General features: G+C 31.9%; 3 protein-coding genes across 3 annotated transcripts; 1 reads left to right on the forward strand and 2 right to left on the reverse strand.

Moving 5' to 3' along the window:
* Window positions 1-1942: 1942 nt before the first annotated feature.
* LOC114162358 (protein NUCLEAR FUSION DEFECTIVE 4-like) lies at window positions 1943-7389 on the reverse strand. The gene is made up of 3 exons (XM_028046214.1): window positions 6950-7389; window positions 6021-6862; window positions 1943-2758 (listed from the first exon to the last, which is right to left on the reverse strand). Exons 1-3 carry the CDS (start codon window positions 7271-7273, stop codon window positions 2281-2283), a joined length of 1644 nt encoding a protein of 547 aa, XP_027902015.1. The 5' UTR covers window positions 7274-7389; the 3' UTR covers window positions 1943-2280.
* A 2807-nt stretch (window positions 7390-10196) lies between these two features.
* Window positions 10197-11307, reverse strand: LOC114164724 (protein EXORDIUM-like 4). The gene has a single exon (XM_028049472.1). The coding sequence runs from the start codon at window positions 11234-11236 to the stop codon at window positions 10325-10327; it is 912 nt and encodes a 303-aa protein (XP_027905273.1). The 5' UTR covers window positions 11237-11307; the 3' UTR covers window positions 10197-10324.
* Window positions 11308-15329: 4022 nt separating this feature from the next.
* On the forward strand, window positions 15330-19896 carry LOC114162123 (peptidyl-prolyl cis-trans isomerase CYP21-1-like). Its single transcript, XM_028045904.1, has 7 exons — window positions 15330-15753; window positions 18300-18378; window positions 18508-18555; window positions 18807-18830; window positions 18913-19095; window positions 19234-19309; window positions 19469-19896. The coding sequence occupies exons 1-7, from the start codon at window positions 15625-15627 to the stop codon at window positions 19626-19628; spliced, it is 699 nt and encodes a 232-aa protein (XP_027901705.1). The 5' UTR covers window positions 15330-15624; the 3' UTR covers window positions 19629-19896.
* Window positions 19897-20425: the final 529 nt, after the last annotated feature.

The following is a 20425-nucleotide window of genomic DNA, read 5'->3' on the forward strand; positions in this document are numbered from 1 at the left end:
AGTTCATGTCTCATTGATACTTGGCAAATATATCCGCTTTCGTGGTATTGTCTGAATTCGTTCCTGTTTTGTTGGAGAATTTCCACATTGACTGGGTATGGGTATGAGAAATTTCTGATTTTTTCAATTGAATATGGGGATGGAGATGAGATATACATATCCCGCCATAATACTTGTCCTGCCATATCCTTATCTTGTTTAAATTATTAAAATATTCACAATTAATTAAGTAACCTTATATATATATATATATATATATATATATATACTTTCTATTTTTTATTTCTTTTAATTATTTTGTTTGTTATAAAACTCATTTGCATCTTCAATATATTTTTTATCTTATCAGAATATTTATGTAATTATGTTAAAATGATGTATGTCAATTAAAAAAAAATTATTTCTAACATTTGAATATTTCTATCATTTTTTTATATTTTTATTTATTGTATATTTTTCTTTCACATGAGAATGTTTAATACTCTCAATTTAAGTGTTTAATAACATAAACATTTCATTTACTAGGTAATATAAAAAAAATTACTTCTTATTATTAATTTTTGTTTCATTTGAAGAACTTTCTTGTTTCGCTAAAACAACTTTTTGTTATTTCTCGACTATTGAGTATATATATTGATATTTGAAAAGTTTTCTTAGATGTCTAAGATATTTTTCATCTTATCATATCCTTAATTATACATTTGTTTTTATTTGTACGATTCTCTTCAATAGTCTTCAAATTGTTTATAAGACACATATTTGTTAATTTTTTAATATTTTTATTTTTTGTTTATTTTCATCATATAGAATATTATTTCGATATATTTTATCTAATTATTTTTTATTTTCTAACTTATTACAATCATACTTTAATTTTTTTCACTATTGTATACTTAATTTATATTTACTACAATATAAAAATTTAATGTAATTGTATACATAATTTTTTAAAAGATAGAAGATCTATGTTAAAATTTTATTATTATGTTTATTATTTGTTATTCTTTGTGTCATTTTGATCGAGTGATGTATTATAACTTTTATTAGTGTATAAAAAAGAGATTCATTAAAATTTAAAAATTGAAATAAACAAACATTTAAAATATATTTTAAAAATTTGAATTTTTTTCCTTTTATATTTTTCTTAAAATAATTTTAAATTTTATCAACTAGATTTCATTAATGTTTGTAAATTTAATAAATATTTTAATTCTCATAAAATTTTATTTGGTATTCTAATATAAAATGTAAAGAGTTATAATTTATTTCAAAGTATTTGATATCGAAGAAACAACCATCCTCCTACTCTTAAATAAATATTTGATAATATTATGTTTTCTTTACCATAATTTTTTATTATTTTATAAAAATTAATTAAAATTAATATTAAAGTAGTAAGAAAACGGATACGGATATGGGTACGAGATTATACCCGTTACCGTTATCCGGTGAAAATGAAGATAAGACAAAAATTTGATACCCGTTGAGTTTAGCTATGCAGATAGAGATAAATTTTATTTATAAAAATAGATATGAGATACCAAAACATGTCCCTGTTGTCATTCCTATTCAATACTACACTTCATTTAAAGTATATGATTGAGTTTTATTGAATTTACATTTTCATTTGTACATAATACGCTATATATAACATACTGTAGTAAACAGGAGTAATGTGTGAATTTGTGTGAGTCGATAGAAACACGATTTAAAAAAAAAAATAAAAAATTATCTGTCAGAGTTCTTCCAGTTTTTTGGCCATTAGCTCCGCCAGATAACAAAACCCTGCTTTTCTGATATTACTGGTCGTCTTCAAGTAACGTAATTGATTTTAGAGTTTGTCTTCACTTAAAAAATCATCAAAAGTTTTTTTTTTTTTATTTATTCGCTTAATTTTGGACAAATATATGTATATGAATATGTATATATGTTTGTACATATGTATATGATTATGTCTGTATTCGAATTCAACAAAGATCACAGGAGATCCATTGCTTCCTATTAGTAAAGTCTGCAATACTTTTGAATCAGATCAACAGAAGCAATTGCAAACATATACTTGCATATATTGAAAATCTTTGCCAACATATTGTTCTCGAAATTGGTTATAGGATAATTCTCTCCCTCCCTGCTGCTTGAAAACAAGACTGTTGCTGACAGACTGTAACCTGATTGCTTCAGAGCACAAACATAAAGAATGTACAAACCGCTTTTATTCCCAAAAAGACATGTGATTACCAGCGGAAATTAGGATATTACTGTGCAGAGGCGCCTCATATATCATCGCCTACTTGATGTGACTGGGTTTTTCTTGGAGTTTTTGCTCAAGTAGATTCTGTTGTAAACCATCTTGGTTCTGATTGATAGAAGAAGGTCTAAGAAGAAGCCCATAAGACAGGCTGCAGCCATAACTATGAATACAAGCCTGTAACAGTGAGGTCCAACACAAGTGTTGCCTCCTCCTGTGGTGGTAGTTGCCTCCATATCATAAAGAATGCCAGCTAGCAGACCAGAGAAGAGGAAAGAGCCAAGGGGAAGGTTAAGGATTAGAATGTTGTAAATGAGTCCGTAATATTTGAGGCCAAATAACTCTGAGGCTGTTGGCACAGTGATGGCTAGCCTCACTCCGTAGCATATGCCAACCATAATGGAGCCTATGTAAAGTGAACCTGGCACAGCCATGGCCAGTAGTATGTATCCCACGCCCATCAATATTTGAGACCCTGCATTCCAAAGGGGTCTAGGAGTTCCGCCTTTCCTGCAAAACAAAAACAAACTCGTCAAAATTAAAGAGTAAGAATTCTTGAACCAAGTTACATCTACAAAGTTTTTAGGAGGAACTTTCTTCTTTTACAAATCAATCCCAGAAAGGTAACATCTTTCTATAGCATCTTTTATTAGTTGAATGGGTTTTCATACCTAAATTTGGTGTAGTAGATTTCTAGTATCAAGAAGCTTCATTTGTTTTTCTGTTTTGCATATTGTTTTTAGTAGGGCGTGTGTAATTATATTGAATTTTTAAGAATACTGTGTATCTCACGTTGATTGAATTGAACTAACTATAGATTCAGAATAATCAAACTATTCTAAAAATTTCTTGTGTTCTTTACATCGATTTTTGTTTCTCTCTCTTTTATTGTTCTTTACCTTTTTGGCAGTTTAATACTATCAACTTCTTTATTCTTAAAAAATCTATGCAGAAATAAAAGAAAGTAAGGTATAAAAAGACGAATAATAAGATGTGACAAGAGAAAGGTACAAAAATAATAAATGTTAGATAAAAGGAAGGGACTATCATTAACGATTTAAGCTTTGGAAATAAATATTATGAATACAAAATTAATTAATAATATGATCATGATACTACAAAATAAAATTTAAAATAAAGTTAGATCCTAATTCAAATTAAAATATGCGAGCTTATTTTAGAGAATGTCAAAAGGTGATTGTTGGGCCACCTATATAGTATTCAATCTATTCTGAACTTGAGGGATGTGTATATATAAATGTGAATAACCTTAACAAGATGAACTAGTTTAAGTAATTTATTAGAGTGGAAGTAAAATTAATAAGAGGCATGAAATTGGGCACCAATGGTCAAACGCGTGAAGTTGCATACCTCCTACAATTTTTAAAACGGAAATGATATTTAGATATATATTTTTAAACTTAATTTTGACATAGTGACGTGTCAATCATTTTTTTATTTAAATTTTTTTTTTTTAAACTGAAACACGTGTGGGAGAAGATAGGGAAGAGGTTCAGCAAAGAGAACCCATAATTTTCTTATTTGGCAAGAGAACTGCAACTTGAGAGAAGAGAGAAGCAATGTCTCACGACGTCATTGAACAGAGAAGTAAGATCTGAGGTTTGGGTTCTCAACGGCGATGGGTGGTGGTTCATTTTGACTTTATTCTTTGTTTCACTCCCACAATCACCAATGATTCATTTTCGTTCAAATGCCATATGTAATTGAAATGTTTGTGGTTGGTTGTTTTGTGGGTGAGTTGTAGGGTTTTTCCATTCTATCGTTGTTGTTGGTGTAGATATTATTTAAGATTTAGGTTTTTTCTGAGTTGAAGATGACGACACTAGAACCACTCTTAACGGAAAAAAAAAATATGATAGCAGGAGTCACACGATATCATTTAGGATTTAGGTTTTTTCTGAATTGAAGATGACGACACTAGAACCACTCTTAACGGAAAAAAATATGACAGCAGGACTCACACGATGTGGGGATCTATGTGCAAATAGGTGAGGAGTTGCGCTAGAGTTTTTGTACAAATATTGGACAGTTCTGCAAGTATGAGACATAATGTTCAATGTACCTAATATGAACCATAAAATGACATTGAAGTCCTTATGAAGAACTAAAAAGTCTGTTAGACCCAATCTTAATGAAAAAAAAATATGACAGCGGGAGTCACTGACATGTGGGGAGCCATGTGCAAATAAGTAGGGAGGTGCGTTCAGGTTTTTGTACAAATACTAGACAATCATGTAAATATGAGACAACAACTTCAATATACCTAATGTCAACCACAAAAATCACATTGCAATCCTCATGAAGAACAGAAAGCTTCATTGGACCCAATCTTAACGAAAAAAAATATAACAGCAGAAGTCACACACATGTGGGGAACTATGTACAAATAAGTGGGGAGTTACGTTGAGTTTTTTGTACAAATATTGGATAGTTATGTATTTATGAAACATGTTCAATGTTCTTAATATGGACCACAAAAATGACATTGCAGTCTACATGAAAAACAAAAAAGTTTGTTGGACTCAGTCTTAACGAAAAAAATATGACAAAGGGAATGTCATTGCACATGGTTCCCCACATGTTTATGATTCCCTTTGTCATATTTTTTTCGTTAAGACTGGGTCCAACAAACTTTTTTGTTTTTCATGTAGATTGCAATGTCATTTTTGTGGTCCATATTAAGAACATTGAACATGTTTCATAAATACATAACTATCCAATATTTGTACAAAAAACTCAACGTAACTCCCCACTTATTTGCACATAGTTCCCCACATGTGTGTGACTTCTGCTGTTATATTTTTTTTCGTTAAGATTGGGTCCAATGAAGCTTTATGTTCTTCATGAGGATTGCAATGTGATTTTTGTGGTTGACATTAGGTATATTGAAATTGTTGTCTCATATTTACATGATTGTCTAGTATTTGTACAAAAACCTGAACGCACCTCCCTACTTATTTGCACATGGCTCCCCACATGTCAGTAACTCCCGCTGTCATATTTTTTTCATTAAGATTGGGTCTAACAGACTTTTTAGTTCTTCATGAGGACTTCAATGTCATTTTATGGTTCATATTAGGTACATTGAACATGATTTTTCATACTTGCATAACTGTCCAATATTTGTACAAAAACTCTAATGCAACTCCTCACCTATTTGCACATAGATCCCCACATCGTGTGAGTCCTGCTGTCATATTTTTTCTGTTAAGAGTGGTTCTAGTGTCATCATCTTCAACTCAGAAAAAACCTAAATCCTAAATGATATAAACACCAACAGCAACAATAAAATGGAAAAACCCTACAACTCACCCACAAAACAACCAACCACAAACATTTCAATTACGTATGGTATTGAACGAAAATGAATCATTGGTGATTGTGAGAGTGAAACAAAGAATAAAGTCAAAACGAACCACTACCCATCCCCGTTGAGAACCCAAACCTCAGACCCTACTTCTCTGTTCAATGACGCCGCGAGGCATTGCTTCTCTCTTCTCTCAAGTTGCAGTTCTCTCTACCAAATGAGAAAATTATGGGTTCTCTTTGTTGAACCTCTTCCCCATCTTCTCTCACACGTGTTTCAATTTTTTAAAATAAAAATGAAACAAATTTTTAAATAAGAAAAATAATTGACACGTCAACTATGTCAAAAATAAGTTCAAAATATATGTCGAAATATCATTTTCATTTTTAAAACATGCTAAAAGACCCAACCAAAATAACAAGAAAACGGGTCAAACCGACTTACTTGATGAAGTACTCCGAAAGAGAACCCGATACGATCCGACCGAAAAAGCCCCAAATACTGGTCAAAGACACGAAGAGGGACACATCCGAATAACCCAGCGCCAACCCGATTTGACCCATATTATTCATAACCGCCAACCCAGTTCCAACCCCGCAAAGAAACGACACGAACAGAATCCAAAAGTCCACGGTTCTCAGCGCCTCGCAAACCGTGTGCTCCTCCCCCACCGCCGGTCTTCTCTTTTCCACCGCCACCGCTTCCTCCTCTTCCGCTAACACATTTCCTCTCTCCACCTCACATTCATTTCCCTTGTCGTTTCCGCGAAGCAACGGTTCCTCACCCTGCCTCTCCAAATCCGGTTTGAACATGTCCAACCCACGCGCCTTCAAGTAAGAGTGGACCGGGATTCCCAACGGTGCCGCCAACAGAACAAGCAAACCGATAGAGAAAGCCCGAGACGCCAACAAGCTAGGGTTCGGCACGAAGCTGAAGGCCAAGAGGTAAACGGCGACTACGACGGCGACCGCGTTGAAGACCCCGAAATAAGTGGGCTCTTCGTCATCCTGGATGACGGCGTCGGGAGGAATCTCACGGAGGAAAAAGATTCCGGAGAGGCAAACGACGAATGGGATGAGAGCGAGCATGAGGAGAAACGAAGCAGGGTCGTCCGCGAAGAGAGCGTAACAGAGGTTGGTGAATATGGCGGTGCTCAATCCGACATAGCCTTTGAGAATGCCGGAAACAGGACCTCTGTTGCGGCGGAAGTTGCGGATACAGGTGACTAGAACCGCCGTGTTCATCCATGTAGTGCTGTTGCCACCGACGCAGAGAAATATGCACATCTGCATGAATTTTTGGGAATTGAGAATGTGCAATTTTAGGAAATTAAAATGTTCGTGATGAGTAATGAATGAGTAAGTGGTGGTAACCTGGTAGTAGGGGAGGGGTTGGATTCTTTGGCTGACGACGAGCCACTGAACGCCATAACCGACGAGGCCTTCGACGGAGCCGATGAGGAGAATGATCCAAGTGGGGAATTTGTCAGAAGCAAGCCCAGCAAGAAGCCCAAATGCCTTTCCAACGTCCTTGGCCACCGACAGATTGTTGAGTTCAACTTGCGTTAGATGCATGAGGGATTTCAGAGCGTCGGAGTAATTTGAGAAAGTGTAGTTGTTGCCAGAGATGGCTTGAATCCACACCGCCGCCACCAACCCAATCCATTTGCTCCTGCTCCAACTCCGATCACCGTCCATCTTTGGATTTTATTTGAGTGACTGCGCTTGTGTTTCTATCCACCGCTTCGACCATCCCATCCTCATCGCGATCTTATATATGCTACGAAAACACTATTTTCAGCACCTTGCCTGTTACATTACAACTATTTAATCACTCTAAATAATAATAAAATATGAAATAAAAAATTAATAAAAATGATTGCAGAATGACGGTATAAATTTTAAAGGTATCACCTTATCACATCCCTTGTTACTATCCTCTTTCCCACTCTACCCATTTTTTTTATTTTATTTTTATGAAATTAAAATAGATTAGATTAAATTAAAAAGGATTTTGAAGTTTAGCATATATGTCCAAATCTGAAAGCAACTCCACTTTTCTTTCAGTCGTTAATGTGTATCGTTTGCTGGGTGTTGTTGTATGAGGTAATTCTTTGTTACGAAGAGATTGTTTCTTGTTTAAGAAACAAATGTTTAGTTGAGGGAACTCGTTGTGAGATGGAAGACCTCTTCAACAGAAAATTTCACCAAAAATCTATTTATTTGGTTAATGATGATTTGATAGATTAATGAACAGTAATTACCATAATTAATGATGATTTGATAGATTAATCAATCCTAATTTTTTCGTTAATTATTATTTTGATCCTATGTCGTAGTGTCAAGTGTAATTACTTTATATTCAATTAAGTTTCTGTATTTATTTTTATTTCACTTAATTAAATTTTAATATTGTTTCTTTCCAAATTATATTATAATTTAATTTATTTATTAATAAAAATTGTACAGTATGGTCTACCGCCGGACCGCCGGACCATCGGTAAGACGGACCAAGGACCATCGGTCAAGCGGACCCTCATTTATGAAGACAACCGACAGGATACACGACCCATCGGTCGGGCGGCCACACCAAAACCTGGATCAATAATCAGGTTTAAAACGCAATTGAGCCATTATTAAGAAACCCTAATCACAGACCCAAACCAAAAACTACAAATAGAAGCCCAAGGTAGGTTGGTAAGCACACACCTTCAACTCGCATTTTATTACAGCATTTACTGCTACCTACCGATCGGTCTTAAACTGACTTAAGCATCGGAGCCTTTTAGACAGGTACCCCGATCGCTCGACCAACCGAACGGGAGGAGAGCCGAGCTACGGAGGGAAATGCAGGACTTGGATGTTAACTGTGGGCGGATCCGAGAAGAGCTTGACTGGATGACCGAGCGGCGAGAGAAAGAACTGTATAAGCTCATTAAGGAGGACATCAGACAAGAGGAGAAAAAAGGTAATTTAAGTGTTGATTGTAGGTGCTTGGTCCCTACACCCCGAAACAAAAATTAATAAATTACAAAATTTATTCTTTTATTATAAATATAATTTAATTTATGAAATTAATTTAAGTGGAAAAATAAATTAAAAGATTTAAAATATATTGATAATTCAGTTTAAATTTTATGTAAAAATTAACTTTTTTGTTGGAGACATAAAATTTATAAAAAAGCTAATAAAGGAGGATATACATTTTTCAATTATTTTAAATATTAAAATTTACAAATTACAATAACAACTTTATATATTTTGTTTTTATTTTTCTTTAGAGGATGAGCTTATATTTTGTTTTTATTTTTCTTTACATGATCAATTGGTTATTGCGGTCGATTGTCAATTTGATTGCGGACATGAAACATTTTGATCAAAATATTAGGAAAATTATAAGTTTTAAAGTTGGTATATTTTTAAATTTAAAAAAAAAAAAATTTAATATTTACTGATGTATACATTTTAACAAGTTATTTTAATATAGATATATAAATTATAATTAGATTTAATTATCAATTTGATCATTCGGGAAAGAACAATATAACTCAACTTTTAAAAGTATTGATTCAATTAAGCCAAAATAAAATAGATATAAGATTGAATCGAAGATATTAACACGTAGAATTGATACTGAATTGTGACACTGTTACTTTCAGATGATAAGACATGAACTTGATGTGTAAAAAAATTAAATTTAAAAGAAAATCCAAAATATTACAAAATACGCATGCAATGTACAAAGACAATGTCAATAATATTTATACAAATATAACGAAAAAAATCTAATTGAATTCTTTTAACAAAAATTAAAACTTAATTAAATAAAAAAAAACAAAATAGTTCCAAAATAATGTTTAAACTATTTAATTTTTGTTTGTAAGCATATAATTAATTATTTCAAGAGTGATCCATGTAATTTTCTATTTTATTTTATTCCATAATTTTTTAACTAATTATTTTATTTAATCCATATAGAAGAAACCTATTACGCAGCAGTATAAAAACTGGAACAAATTCTTAGTATATGATATATGGAACTCCTTCATGAGAGGTAAATTCATATACCACCTTCATCATTCGTATTTGTTCTCATTATTCCTTACAGGTGTAGCATCAATGACTCGATCAATTCTCAGATCAGTTACGTTTTTTAATTAATGTTTATCTCTACAACAATTAAAAAAAAAAAAAAGGTTAAGCAATTCGTTTAGACCAGTTTAGTAACATGTTACTTTTATCATTTTCAGCACGCAATTTGCCTACTTCCCCTATCAAACTCCGTTATTAATTTCAGAAGACATTAGACTTTGATCCAATTTATTTTACAATTTATTTCACATAATAGTAATTTATTTCTTAATATTATAGTTTCTAATTTGATACATGAGTGAGGCAATTGGTGAACATAGATGTAAGAAGGAAATGTAAAATTATAAAAAAAAAAGGTGAGATATAATGAGTGTTTATTTAGTCCCAAAAAAAAGGAAATTATCTTTTGACAAATTTTTTTAACAAACTTTTGACAAAGTTTCTATAAATAGAATTAAATAGATTATTTTTTTATTTTTTAATCAAAATAAAGTAATAATTGTAATACTTTTTTACTTCAAAAGGTAATTTGTCAAAAAGTTTGTCAAATTTTTTTGTTAAACTATCATCTTCCAAAAAAAATACTCTCTCTACAGTGAAAAAAATTACTGAGAGAGATATGATAGTAATAGAAAGTTAATAAAATAGTAAAAGAATCTAGAGAAGAGTCCAACAGGAATTGGTTTTGAGGTCCCAAATGGCAGGGAGCAAAAACTTGGTGCCCTTATCGCCGATAGCGTTGTAGGCAGCACCGGATACGGGGTCGACGGGTATTGGGCCGGAGGTAAAAATATCAGGGCACTTGCTTGTGGCTTCGTAGAAACGGTTTCCTCGTGCACTTGAGTAAAAGGCGTCACCCATAGGATTTGTGACTGCTCCGGCCAACCCTCCGGCCAACAACTTCACCATCACATCTGCTCCGGGATCTCCGCTTGGTGGCATCATCACTTGCCCTTCTTTTCCATTGCTCATGACGAATGGCCATGCACATTCAGGGCACTCCTCCACCGGGTTTCCCACGGCAACATAAGTTTGATTATCGATCTCACCGTGCTGGGCGCATGATCCTGCACACATCTCCGCCACCGTCACGCCCTTGGAGGCTACGACGAGAGTCAGGGTGTTTGGAACTCCGGCGGTTGCCGTGGGGATCATGGCCTTGATGAAATCTTTGATCAGGACTTTTCCGTAGGGGAAGTCTTGCAGGAAGGCTTGGTTTACCACCTTCACCGTGATCTTGGGAGCACCTACTGCACCTGGTACTGATTCTTGATAACTCTCCACCTTGTTCCACCATGTGGCCACCTGGGGTATGTTCTCGGCGGTGGGGGTGATGGTGTTGAGGGACCTGAAGAACGACAAAATGGCTCTCCTTTCGACCCTTGGAATTGGACCGTACCAGGCTATGCCAACTCTCAAGAACCCACCCAATAAGGGTCCTCCGTGGTAGGATACGGGTTCTGCTTCTTCCGCATCATTATTATTTGAAAAGGCCACTGGAAGAATGAGAAGAATAAAGACACAGAGAGCAAAAGAGACAAGAAGGTGTTTTGGGACGATGTCGACCATCTTCTCCTCTCGCTTTATTCCTTCTTTAGTGCACTTCACTCTTTTTTTTTATTTTTATTATTATTACTCGATGTCCAGTGCACTTATGTTCCTCTCATGCTTTCTTCACCTATTTATACCCCATCCTTCTTCTTCTTAAGATAGAACCCAGCCATTAACGGAGCTTAAATCTCCCTGTTCTTGCGCCTCCCCACTCAACCCTCCTTAAAAGAAGGAACTTCATTCCCAAAAATAATGGCTTTTCCTTGTAAACAGGGTTGTTCATGGACCATCCTCCACAAAGACATCATACTTTTTCATTAGTAGGTTGCATAAACTGTTTTATATCCACCTACAGTATTTAAATTTTGAAAAATGAAAAACCATTTTTAATAAAAAAATAATAATTTCCATACAAAAATAAAAAATTACTCTATTTGATAATTTTGTTAAAAAAATGTTTGTCAAAAAATTATTTTCTTAAAATTTTATGGAAACTGGGTATGTTTGTAGCCAAAAGTTATCACCAGACTAATTCAATGAAATATTTTTATATGCATTATCCAATATCAAATACATTCAAATGATTTTAATGTATATGTCTACTTGACATTAAATTAAAACTGAACCTGTATCTATATGAATGTTCAATCTCCAATAAAAAAACAAAAGTAAAATATATTCTAACAATCAAATTTTGACCACAATTTTTACGATCTTTATGTTACAGTATTAATTTGATCTTATAATTTTTTTTTTCAAAATCCACCTTGAGAAATGAAACACAGTAAATATGCTGTTTTATATCAAAAGATGAAATGTTATCGGCACTCATTACTTTTCAGCATGTTGACTTGTTTGGTTAATATTTTGAAGAAAATTATTTTGAACTAAAATATATAATGTCTAATAAACTAGTTAAAATATAACGTAATATTTTCAAAGCTTAAATATCAATAAGGTTATAACAAAGATATAAAACAATTTATTAATAACAGGATTGTATCTTGAGTTCTCCATACTTATAATTTTTTTTTGGCTTAAATAGTTATTTGGTCCTAGTTTTGGTCGACTTTTTTCACTTTAGTCCTACTTTTGAAATTGTTTTCAATTTGGTCCTAATATTGGTAAATTTTTTTCAATTTGGTCTTTTTTGCTAACACCGTTAAAATAGTTAACGGATGTGATCAGTAACCGCCACGTGTCATTTTTTGATTTTTTTTTTAAATTTCTTTTTGATTTTTTTAAATTTTTTTATTTAAAAAAATGTACATGTGTCAAGCCCATATCATGCCACATGTCATTTTTGTGATTTTTAATTTTTTTAATTTTTTTAATTTTTTTTAAAATTTAATTTTTTTAATTTAAAAAAAAATCCACGTGTCAAGTTAATATCATGCCACGTGTCAAAGTCAGTTTTTTATATTCAATTTGGTCCCATTAATTGTTTTCAATTTGGTCCTAATTTTTTTTTTAATTTAACATTTTTGTTCCTTTCCAAATTGAGACAAAATTTAATTTGTATATATTAAAATGCATATCTTTATTAAATATTTTAATTTAGAATTAGAGTTAGTTTAAAATTAAAAAGAAAAAAAGCAATAACACCATTAATTTAAAATTTTAAGAGGTTAAAAATATTTAATTTTAAACCAACTCTAATTTTAAATTAAAAATATTTAATAAAAATATGTATTTTAATAAGAATATTCATATAACATTTATATACAAATTATATTTTGTCTTTGGAGAGGAACAAAAATACTAAATTAAAAAAAAAAACTAAGACTAAATTGAAAACAAATAACGAATATTAGGATCAAATTGAATATAAAAATCTAATTATGACACGTGGCATGATATTAGCTTGACACGTAGATTTTTTTTAATTGAAAAAGTTAAATTAAAAAAATTAAAAAATCAAAATCAAAAATAAAAAATGACACGTGGCATAACATGAGCTTGACACGTGTAGATTTTTTTAAATAAAAAAATTTTGAAAAATTAAAAAAAAAATCAAAAAAATCACAAAATGACACGTGGCAGTTACTGTTCACATCCGTTAACGATTTAGACGGAGTTAACGAAAAAAAGTTGATTGAAAAAATATAACGAAAAGTATGATCAAATTGAAAACAATTTCAAAAGTAGAACCAAATTGAAAACAATTTCAAAAGTATAACCAAAGTGAAAAAGTCGACCAAAACTATGACCAAATAACTATTTAAACACTTTTTTATCTTAACAATTTTAATACATGTAATTTTAGTTTAGATTTTCACAATAACAATTATATATTTATAATATTTTTAATAATTATTATATATTTTTAATATACATATACATATATCACATATCATATTTTATTATTTTAAAATAAACGTGTATATATATATATATATATATATATATATATATATATATATATATATATATATATATATATTTCCAACTCTTTGAAAGTAACATTTTATAACTTCTTCAATATTAGTAAAATGAGTTGAATTTAGAACTTCTTTCGCCGACTCTTCTAACTTTTAGTAACTAAAATCGAAATAGGAGATGAAATGTTATAAACATTCGTTGCTTTTTAACGTATCTAATTTGAACAAGATTTACCGAAATTTGCTTTTACCGAAATTTATAGTGTGTAAGTATTAAACTAGTTAAAAGATAACTATTTTCGAAGCTTAGAAAGTCAATAAGATCGTAACAAAAACATGAAATAATGTATTAATAATAGATTTATCTTGAATTATCCATACTAAATTTGTCTAATATAAAATCTTAAATTTTTTATTTTTTCTTATATTTCACTTAATTTTTTATTTTTATTTAATATGATATTTTTAAATCACAATATTTTTAGTAGAGTTTATGATTGAATGAAATTCATTAGAACTGTCAAAACGGGTCACCCGACCCAACCCGACTCGGTTCGCAACGGGTTGGTTACTTAGTGAGTCAACCCAACTTGGCTCACTTATTAGCGAGCCAACAAAATTAGAACCTGACCTGACCCACTACGGGTTGGCGGGTTAAACGGGTTGGCTCACTTAATTAACAAAAACACACAATTTTTTTTCTTTAATCTCAAGAAAACTAAATTATAATTCCGATTAAAATCTAAATAAACTTCAATACAATCCAAATAAAATCCCAAATTATGTTAAACTCCAAATACAAACTAAAATCACAAAAATATAAATTACTATCTAACATTAAATCATTATTGTCACTTATCAAACTATAGTATTAGAATCTTGAATGAATAAATCCACAACATTTTCATCTCTTGAAACATCTTCTTTATCCCCATCTACAAAATAAATAAATATATATATATATATATATAATATACATATATAATATATATACGTATATATATATAATATAATATATTATATATATATATAATATATATATATATATATATATAATATATACATAATATCCATATATAATATTATATATATATATATATTAGTTTAATATATATATATATATATATATATATTAATTAAATATTTAAAATTTATTGACGGGTTGGTGAGCCATCCCGGCTCATCACGGGTTCAACCCGAATGATGAGCCGGATTCTTAGTGGGTTGTATTCATTTTTAATCCGTACCAAAAGTTGTAAATTTTTTTCAATCCAACCGGACCTGAATTCGTGATGAACCGGGTTAACTCGCAAATTATAATCCATTTTGACGGCTCTAGAATTCATTGAGATGGATGGATGAAATATGTGTTAAAGTCCAAACACTTCTAAAATAATGTTTATCATATCACCCGAAAATATTTAGTATATTAAAATAATTTAAAAGTTTGCTAAATATACGAAATACACTTTAACTTATATTTCTGGGCAAAGAAAATAAAATATCGAGTGCACCAAAGAATCTTGTCGTAGGACTAGAGCTTCTTTTACTTCAAAATTAAAATTCAAAGATTGGTGGATTAGATATGTGGAAACTTACACAACATTGTAATTAAATTAAAAAAAAAAAGTGTAGCAATTTCAATAAAAATCAAAACAAAAAAACATTACAAGAATTGCAAGGTCCACTCCTGTCCCCTTCGGGCATTAGAATTTCCCCGTTAAACAAAACTCCAACCTGAGCATGACTGCGTGCATGTTGGATTGGAAACAAGAAAAAAAAAATAATACTATGCTTTTATTTTAAAATCAAATAACTTTTGATTATTTTATTTGGTTTGAACATTTTCAATTTGTGCCCTCTGCAACGCCCCTACTCTGCAACTGGAGCCTTCTTCAACCTTCAGCGACTGCGCACTGTAGCGTTTTTTTACATTTGTGTAGCTGGGGCTAAAACGATTCTGAGACAAACACAGTTAGCTCTCCGCGATGGAGTATTACAAAGTTGCTATTTTTTGTTGATTGGATGCAACACGTTATAACGGGAATTGAAGCAATGCGAAAGGCGATCTCCTTTCTCGTTCAACCGCGATGCCTCCTTCTCGTCATTGTTTTCACAATTTTCTTGATTCTCGCAATATCTGGTTCTAGACGGGTATGCACTTTTTCTTTCTTTATTTTTTGCATTGTGGATTTGATTAGGATAATTGAAGCGGGGTTTCGACCTAATTTTTGATATGGCCATGAATCGGTCCCTTTGAGCCTATTGGCTATTGGAAAAAACACAAGTCCCACGTGGACTAGAGATAGTATGAAAATACATGATACAAGTAAGGGCAATCCTAGCTCTGTAGGGATTGGTGTAAACTACTTTGTAGGAATGGGATGTCGTCAATTTGATTTCGTTGATTGAATACTGGGTTGCAATGGTTTTAGGTGTAATTCAATTTCTTTCTTTCTTTACTTTTACTTTCCAAAATGAAAACAATGTAGTTCGATGTTAGCTTTTGCATTGCATTATGGTCCTCTGATTAATCTTGATCAACTCAAATCTATCCCTTTATTGGGCAAGATGGGGAATGGTGATGATCTTTTTGATAGCCTTCTGATGGCCACTTAATTGATGATACGGGTAGGGGTGCATAGGCAAGTTGAGTCTTCGGCTTGATAAATTGTGAAAAGTGAAGCTGAGCTGTAGAGTAGATAGTACGAAAATAAAAGAATGCACTTAGGTAATGCTATTGTTTTCTAAGAACTGTGATCACCATTGTGTGTTGATTGCACAATGACTTCCATATCACTAAAATTATTCTTGGATAACACAGTTTACTGATTTGGATTTTATGTATATGTATTCCCATGGTCAAGAATCTTGCTCGTGTTCTGCATTCTATCTACCTCTGTGGGTTATGGATTCTTTAGGAATATATGCAGTATGGTTCTACTTCTATGATCTGTCCATTCGTCTTAGGTTATGACTTCATCAGTAATTTAAATATTTGGTGGTATGATAACATACATATTAAGGTTCATGTTTTACCTATTTCACTTATTATTTACCACCAAGAAAGAAAGTTCTGAATTTGGTTTATGTAAATTCTAGGTCAAGTTTCCCACTAAGAAGGAAAAGTAAATTATAGTTTGGGTTTAACTGATGTTGCATGCAGGCATGTGAAACTTGCAAGTCCTATAAATCTCACATTATAATGTTTGTGACATTGTTCATCAAATAAGGTACAAGACAAAAAGTTATCCTTTGACTTAAGTAATTCTCCTGTGTTGTTTTAGTGTTGTACCTTGGTGTGTGTATCATATCCCCCCCATAGACTCTTAACTCTAACAACCTTGATTACAAGAGATATTTATATCCTTTTATTTTCAATTTGATCCAGGGAGTTCAGATTTAACTCCTTATGTTTCTTTACCATTCGATCTTTTTGTGACACTTCCTATTCCCTGTATGTCTAGCAGTTGTGATCAGAAGACAACACTAGATAAAAGATATTGGTAAAAGGACACCCCACAAGGATTTATTGCTTAAGTTTTTAGGAATCTTTGCTATTGATTCTTGCCAATTTCATTTTTAGTACATGATGAAGTAGGTTTTGTGTGTTATCTATGCTTCAAACTAAAAATGTATTGTCTAAAGGGGGAAGTAATCATGATTCTTAGCCTAACAACTTAACCTTTTAGGATAGATGTTAGGAGAGTCTGTCATTGATATGGTATCAACTAACAGCCTCTTTAGGATCAAGGGGGCATAAGTTCAATATTTTCTTTCCTCATTCTTGTAATGGAAAATGTCGATGCTTCAAGTTCAAGACTTTGGATAAGCATTAAGAGATATAGTCTCATTCATAAGCTTTGATTGTAGCTTTGAAATACAAACCACGTTCTTTTATCCAACATATTAATCATATATTCATGTGAAGTGAGGGACTTAGAAATTTTAAGCAATGTTGAATCCAATTATAGATTCAAGCTCTGAAAACCGTACAAAATTGTGCAAAAGATAGATTTATATGGCCAGTTCTTTACAGGAACAAATATTTACAAACCAAGACATAAAACTAGTAGAAAAAAATTTTGAACCAAACAATTTTGAGTTTAAACCTAAATGAGTGGAAGTTAACAATATTGGTAAAGTAACCCTAGCAACATGAAATTAAAAACCTAATGTGTTGGGTTAGAGTATTGAGCTTCTTTCACATTGAGTGTGGGTAACCTCGAACTCCGCAGGTAAAACCCGTTTAGTTTACATTACAGGTAATGCAGACCGGGTTTTAAAAACCCACATTTTGTTTTTAGCTTAAAAATATATACCCATACCAGCACGGAATGTGGGTTATATGTGTAGTTTGTGGTCTTTTGCCCAAATACCTGGTTCTAGGCATAAGTAACTAATGTTGCGGCAAAACTAGTAAACTGCTAATAAAATAATAAATAAAAGTAAAAAGTTACTTGAGGCTCATATATCCCTATTATACTTTCTCCATAACCTGGCTTTATCCCTTTTTGGCTGTACACTTTTATTAAGAGAACTCGCCACAACCCTCGCAAATTACACTTGTTTTTGAAACATTTTATTTGAAAATTCATGGTTCAATCATTTGTAAGTTTTTTTCCACATTCCACTTAAATTTCCCTTCTTGGCTGGTTATTGTGTTCTGTCAGTAGTAAAATTCACCTTTACTGATGTAGGTTGAAGAAAAAGTAGAAGAAGAGCCTGAAATTACAGACAGAGTATTCTTGGATGTTGATATTGATGGACAACGTCTAGGTTTGGAGCAATTTTTGTAATTTTTAATCAATTGTTCTCATTTGAACCAAACTAATCTACTGGGCACTCTGGTTAGAAAGATGATAAAAGCAAGAATTTATGATGTGTGTAATGCACTAACTAATGCAGGTAGGATTGTCATTGGATTATATGGCCAAGTTGTACCGAAAACTGTGGGTATGTATGTCTTTGATTTCACAATCCAATTCTTTAGTCTGTTACTCAGTTTCTTTAAGTATACGAATGGTGAGTACACCCATCTGTAGAAATTTTACAGTTTGTGACTTACAAGTTATTCTCTATGTCTATACTTCATTCTTTTGTCTGCCTGATGAATCCACCTCATTGGATATAATGGCATTTTACATAAGATTTGTATTATCCTAATGCATTGCAATTTTAATTGATTAAAAATCTTCTGTCTGCAGAAAATTTTAGAGCTTTGTGCACAGGTACTTGGAGTCTTCATGTTATTTTGTTAATTTAACCTCCATCTTGTTTACATACTAATTATGAGCATTGCATATTTTACAGGGGAAAAAGGAAAGAATGCCAATGGTGTAAAACTTCACTACAAAGGAACACCATTTCATAGGATAATATCAGGTTTCATGTTTCAGGGTGGTGACATTGTCCACCGTGATGGTAAAGGATATGAATCTATTTATGGTGGTACCTTTCCTGATGAAAATTTCAAGATAAAACATTCACATGCGGGTCAGTAACAGATTTGCTTGGATGCATGCATTTTATCTTCTTTTTTTTTTTAAAAAAAAAAAAAAACCTTATGTTGACATTTTTGTTCATTTTTTAGGTGTAAGATTAAGTTGTTGTAAATATGCTTCACGGTTGCAGGTATAGTCTCTATGGTGAATTCAGGTCCTGATTCCAATGGGTCACAGTTTTTTATTACCACAGTGAAGACCGGTTGGTAAGTTATTCCGCCGTTTAGGGAAATTTTTCAGACATTGCCGAGTCCTGTGAATTTCTACCTCTCCAGCAAAACCTTAAACAAGAATGTTGTTCTGGTAGGGATCAGAAGCTAGGTTGTTACAATAAATTGATATGAATTGGCTTGCAAACTCTGCAGGTTAGATGGAGAACATGTTGTGTTTGGGAAGGTTGTCCAAGGCATGGATACTGTGTTTGCAATTGAAGGGGGTGCTGGAACCTACAATGGTAAACCCAGAAAGAAAGTAGTAATTGCAGATTCTGGACTCTGGAAAGATACCCAAGAGTCTGTGAGATGAGTAAAGATGAGTTTCCTTCTTCAAGCGCCATAATTTAGATTTCTGTTTCTGTATCGTAGTATTAAATTATATTTCCCCTGTAAAATGTTTAGGAATTCTCGTTGGTCATTTTCCCCTGTTCCCTTGAAACAATACTGCGCTTTTTTTTTTTTTCCAGTTCATTGATTTTCCTTGGCTTTTCTTTATTGTATTTCGCAGATTTGATTAACACAAAGTTTATATTCTGTAGAGAAAGGGAAAGAAATTACTTTCCTGTTCATTAGCATAATTTTTAAATTTTTACTGATGTCCTTATAAATATATACAAGTTTGTTTTTAGTTTTTTTTTTTTTTAATTTCAGAACTGCTGATTTTTTCATATTTCATTTTTTAAAAATGTATCACGTTAAATCTTCGTATTATCTTCATCGATGTAAATAACTCACAAAACTTTAGATGACGTTAAAAATGACGAGTTTTTTTTTTTCTTTAGAAATTTTCTAGTCTAAGTTTCAAACTTGCAAAGATTAAAGTTTGATTGTAGCTCTTACAACAGTATTTTACCACAAAGTCGAAGTTCGATTTTAATTTTCCTTAGTTTCTAATTTCAATTCTAGTTCTTAATTTGTTATCTTATTTTGGTCATTTATTTAAATTTTAATATCTCATCCGCGTTCAAATTCATCTTACTAATTTAATCATATAATGATTGTATGTTAGAATCAATCACTAAAGAGGTTCAATCAGCTGAAACTTATCATTCCAAGCAAACACAGTTGCTTATGTATTTCCGACTTTCCATGTTATGGCATTTCTCA

This window comes from Vigna unguiculata, chromosome 9 (assembly GCF_004118075.2).
Source record: "Vigna unguiculata cultivar IT97K-499-35 chromosome 9, ASM411807v1, whole genome shotgun sequence".
In the NCBI taxonomy this organism is placed as follows: domain Eukaryota; kingdom Viridiplantae; phylum Streptophyta; class Magnoliopsida; order Fabales; family Fabaceae; genus Vigna; species Vigna unguiculata.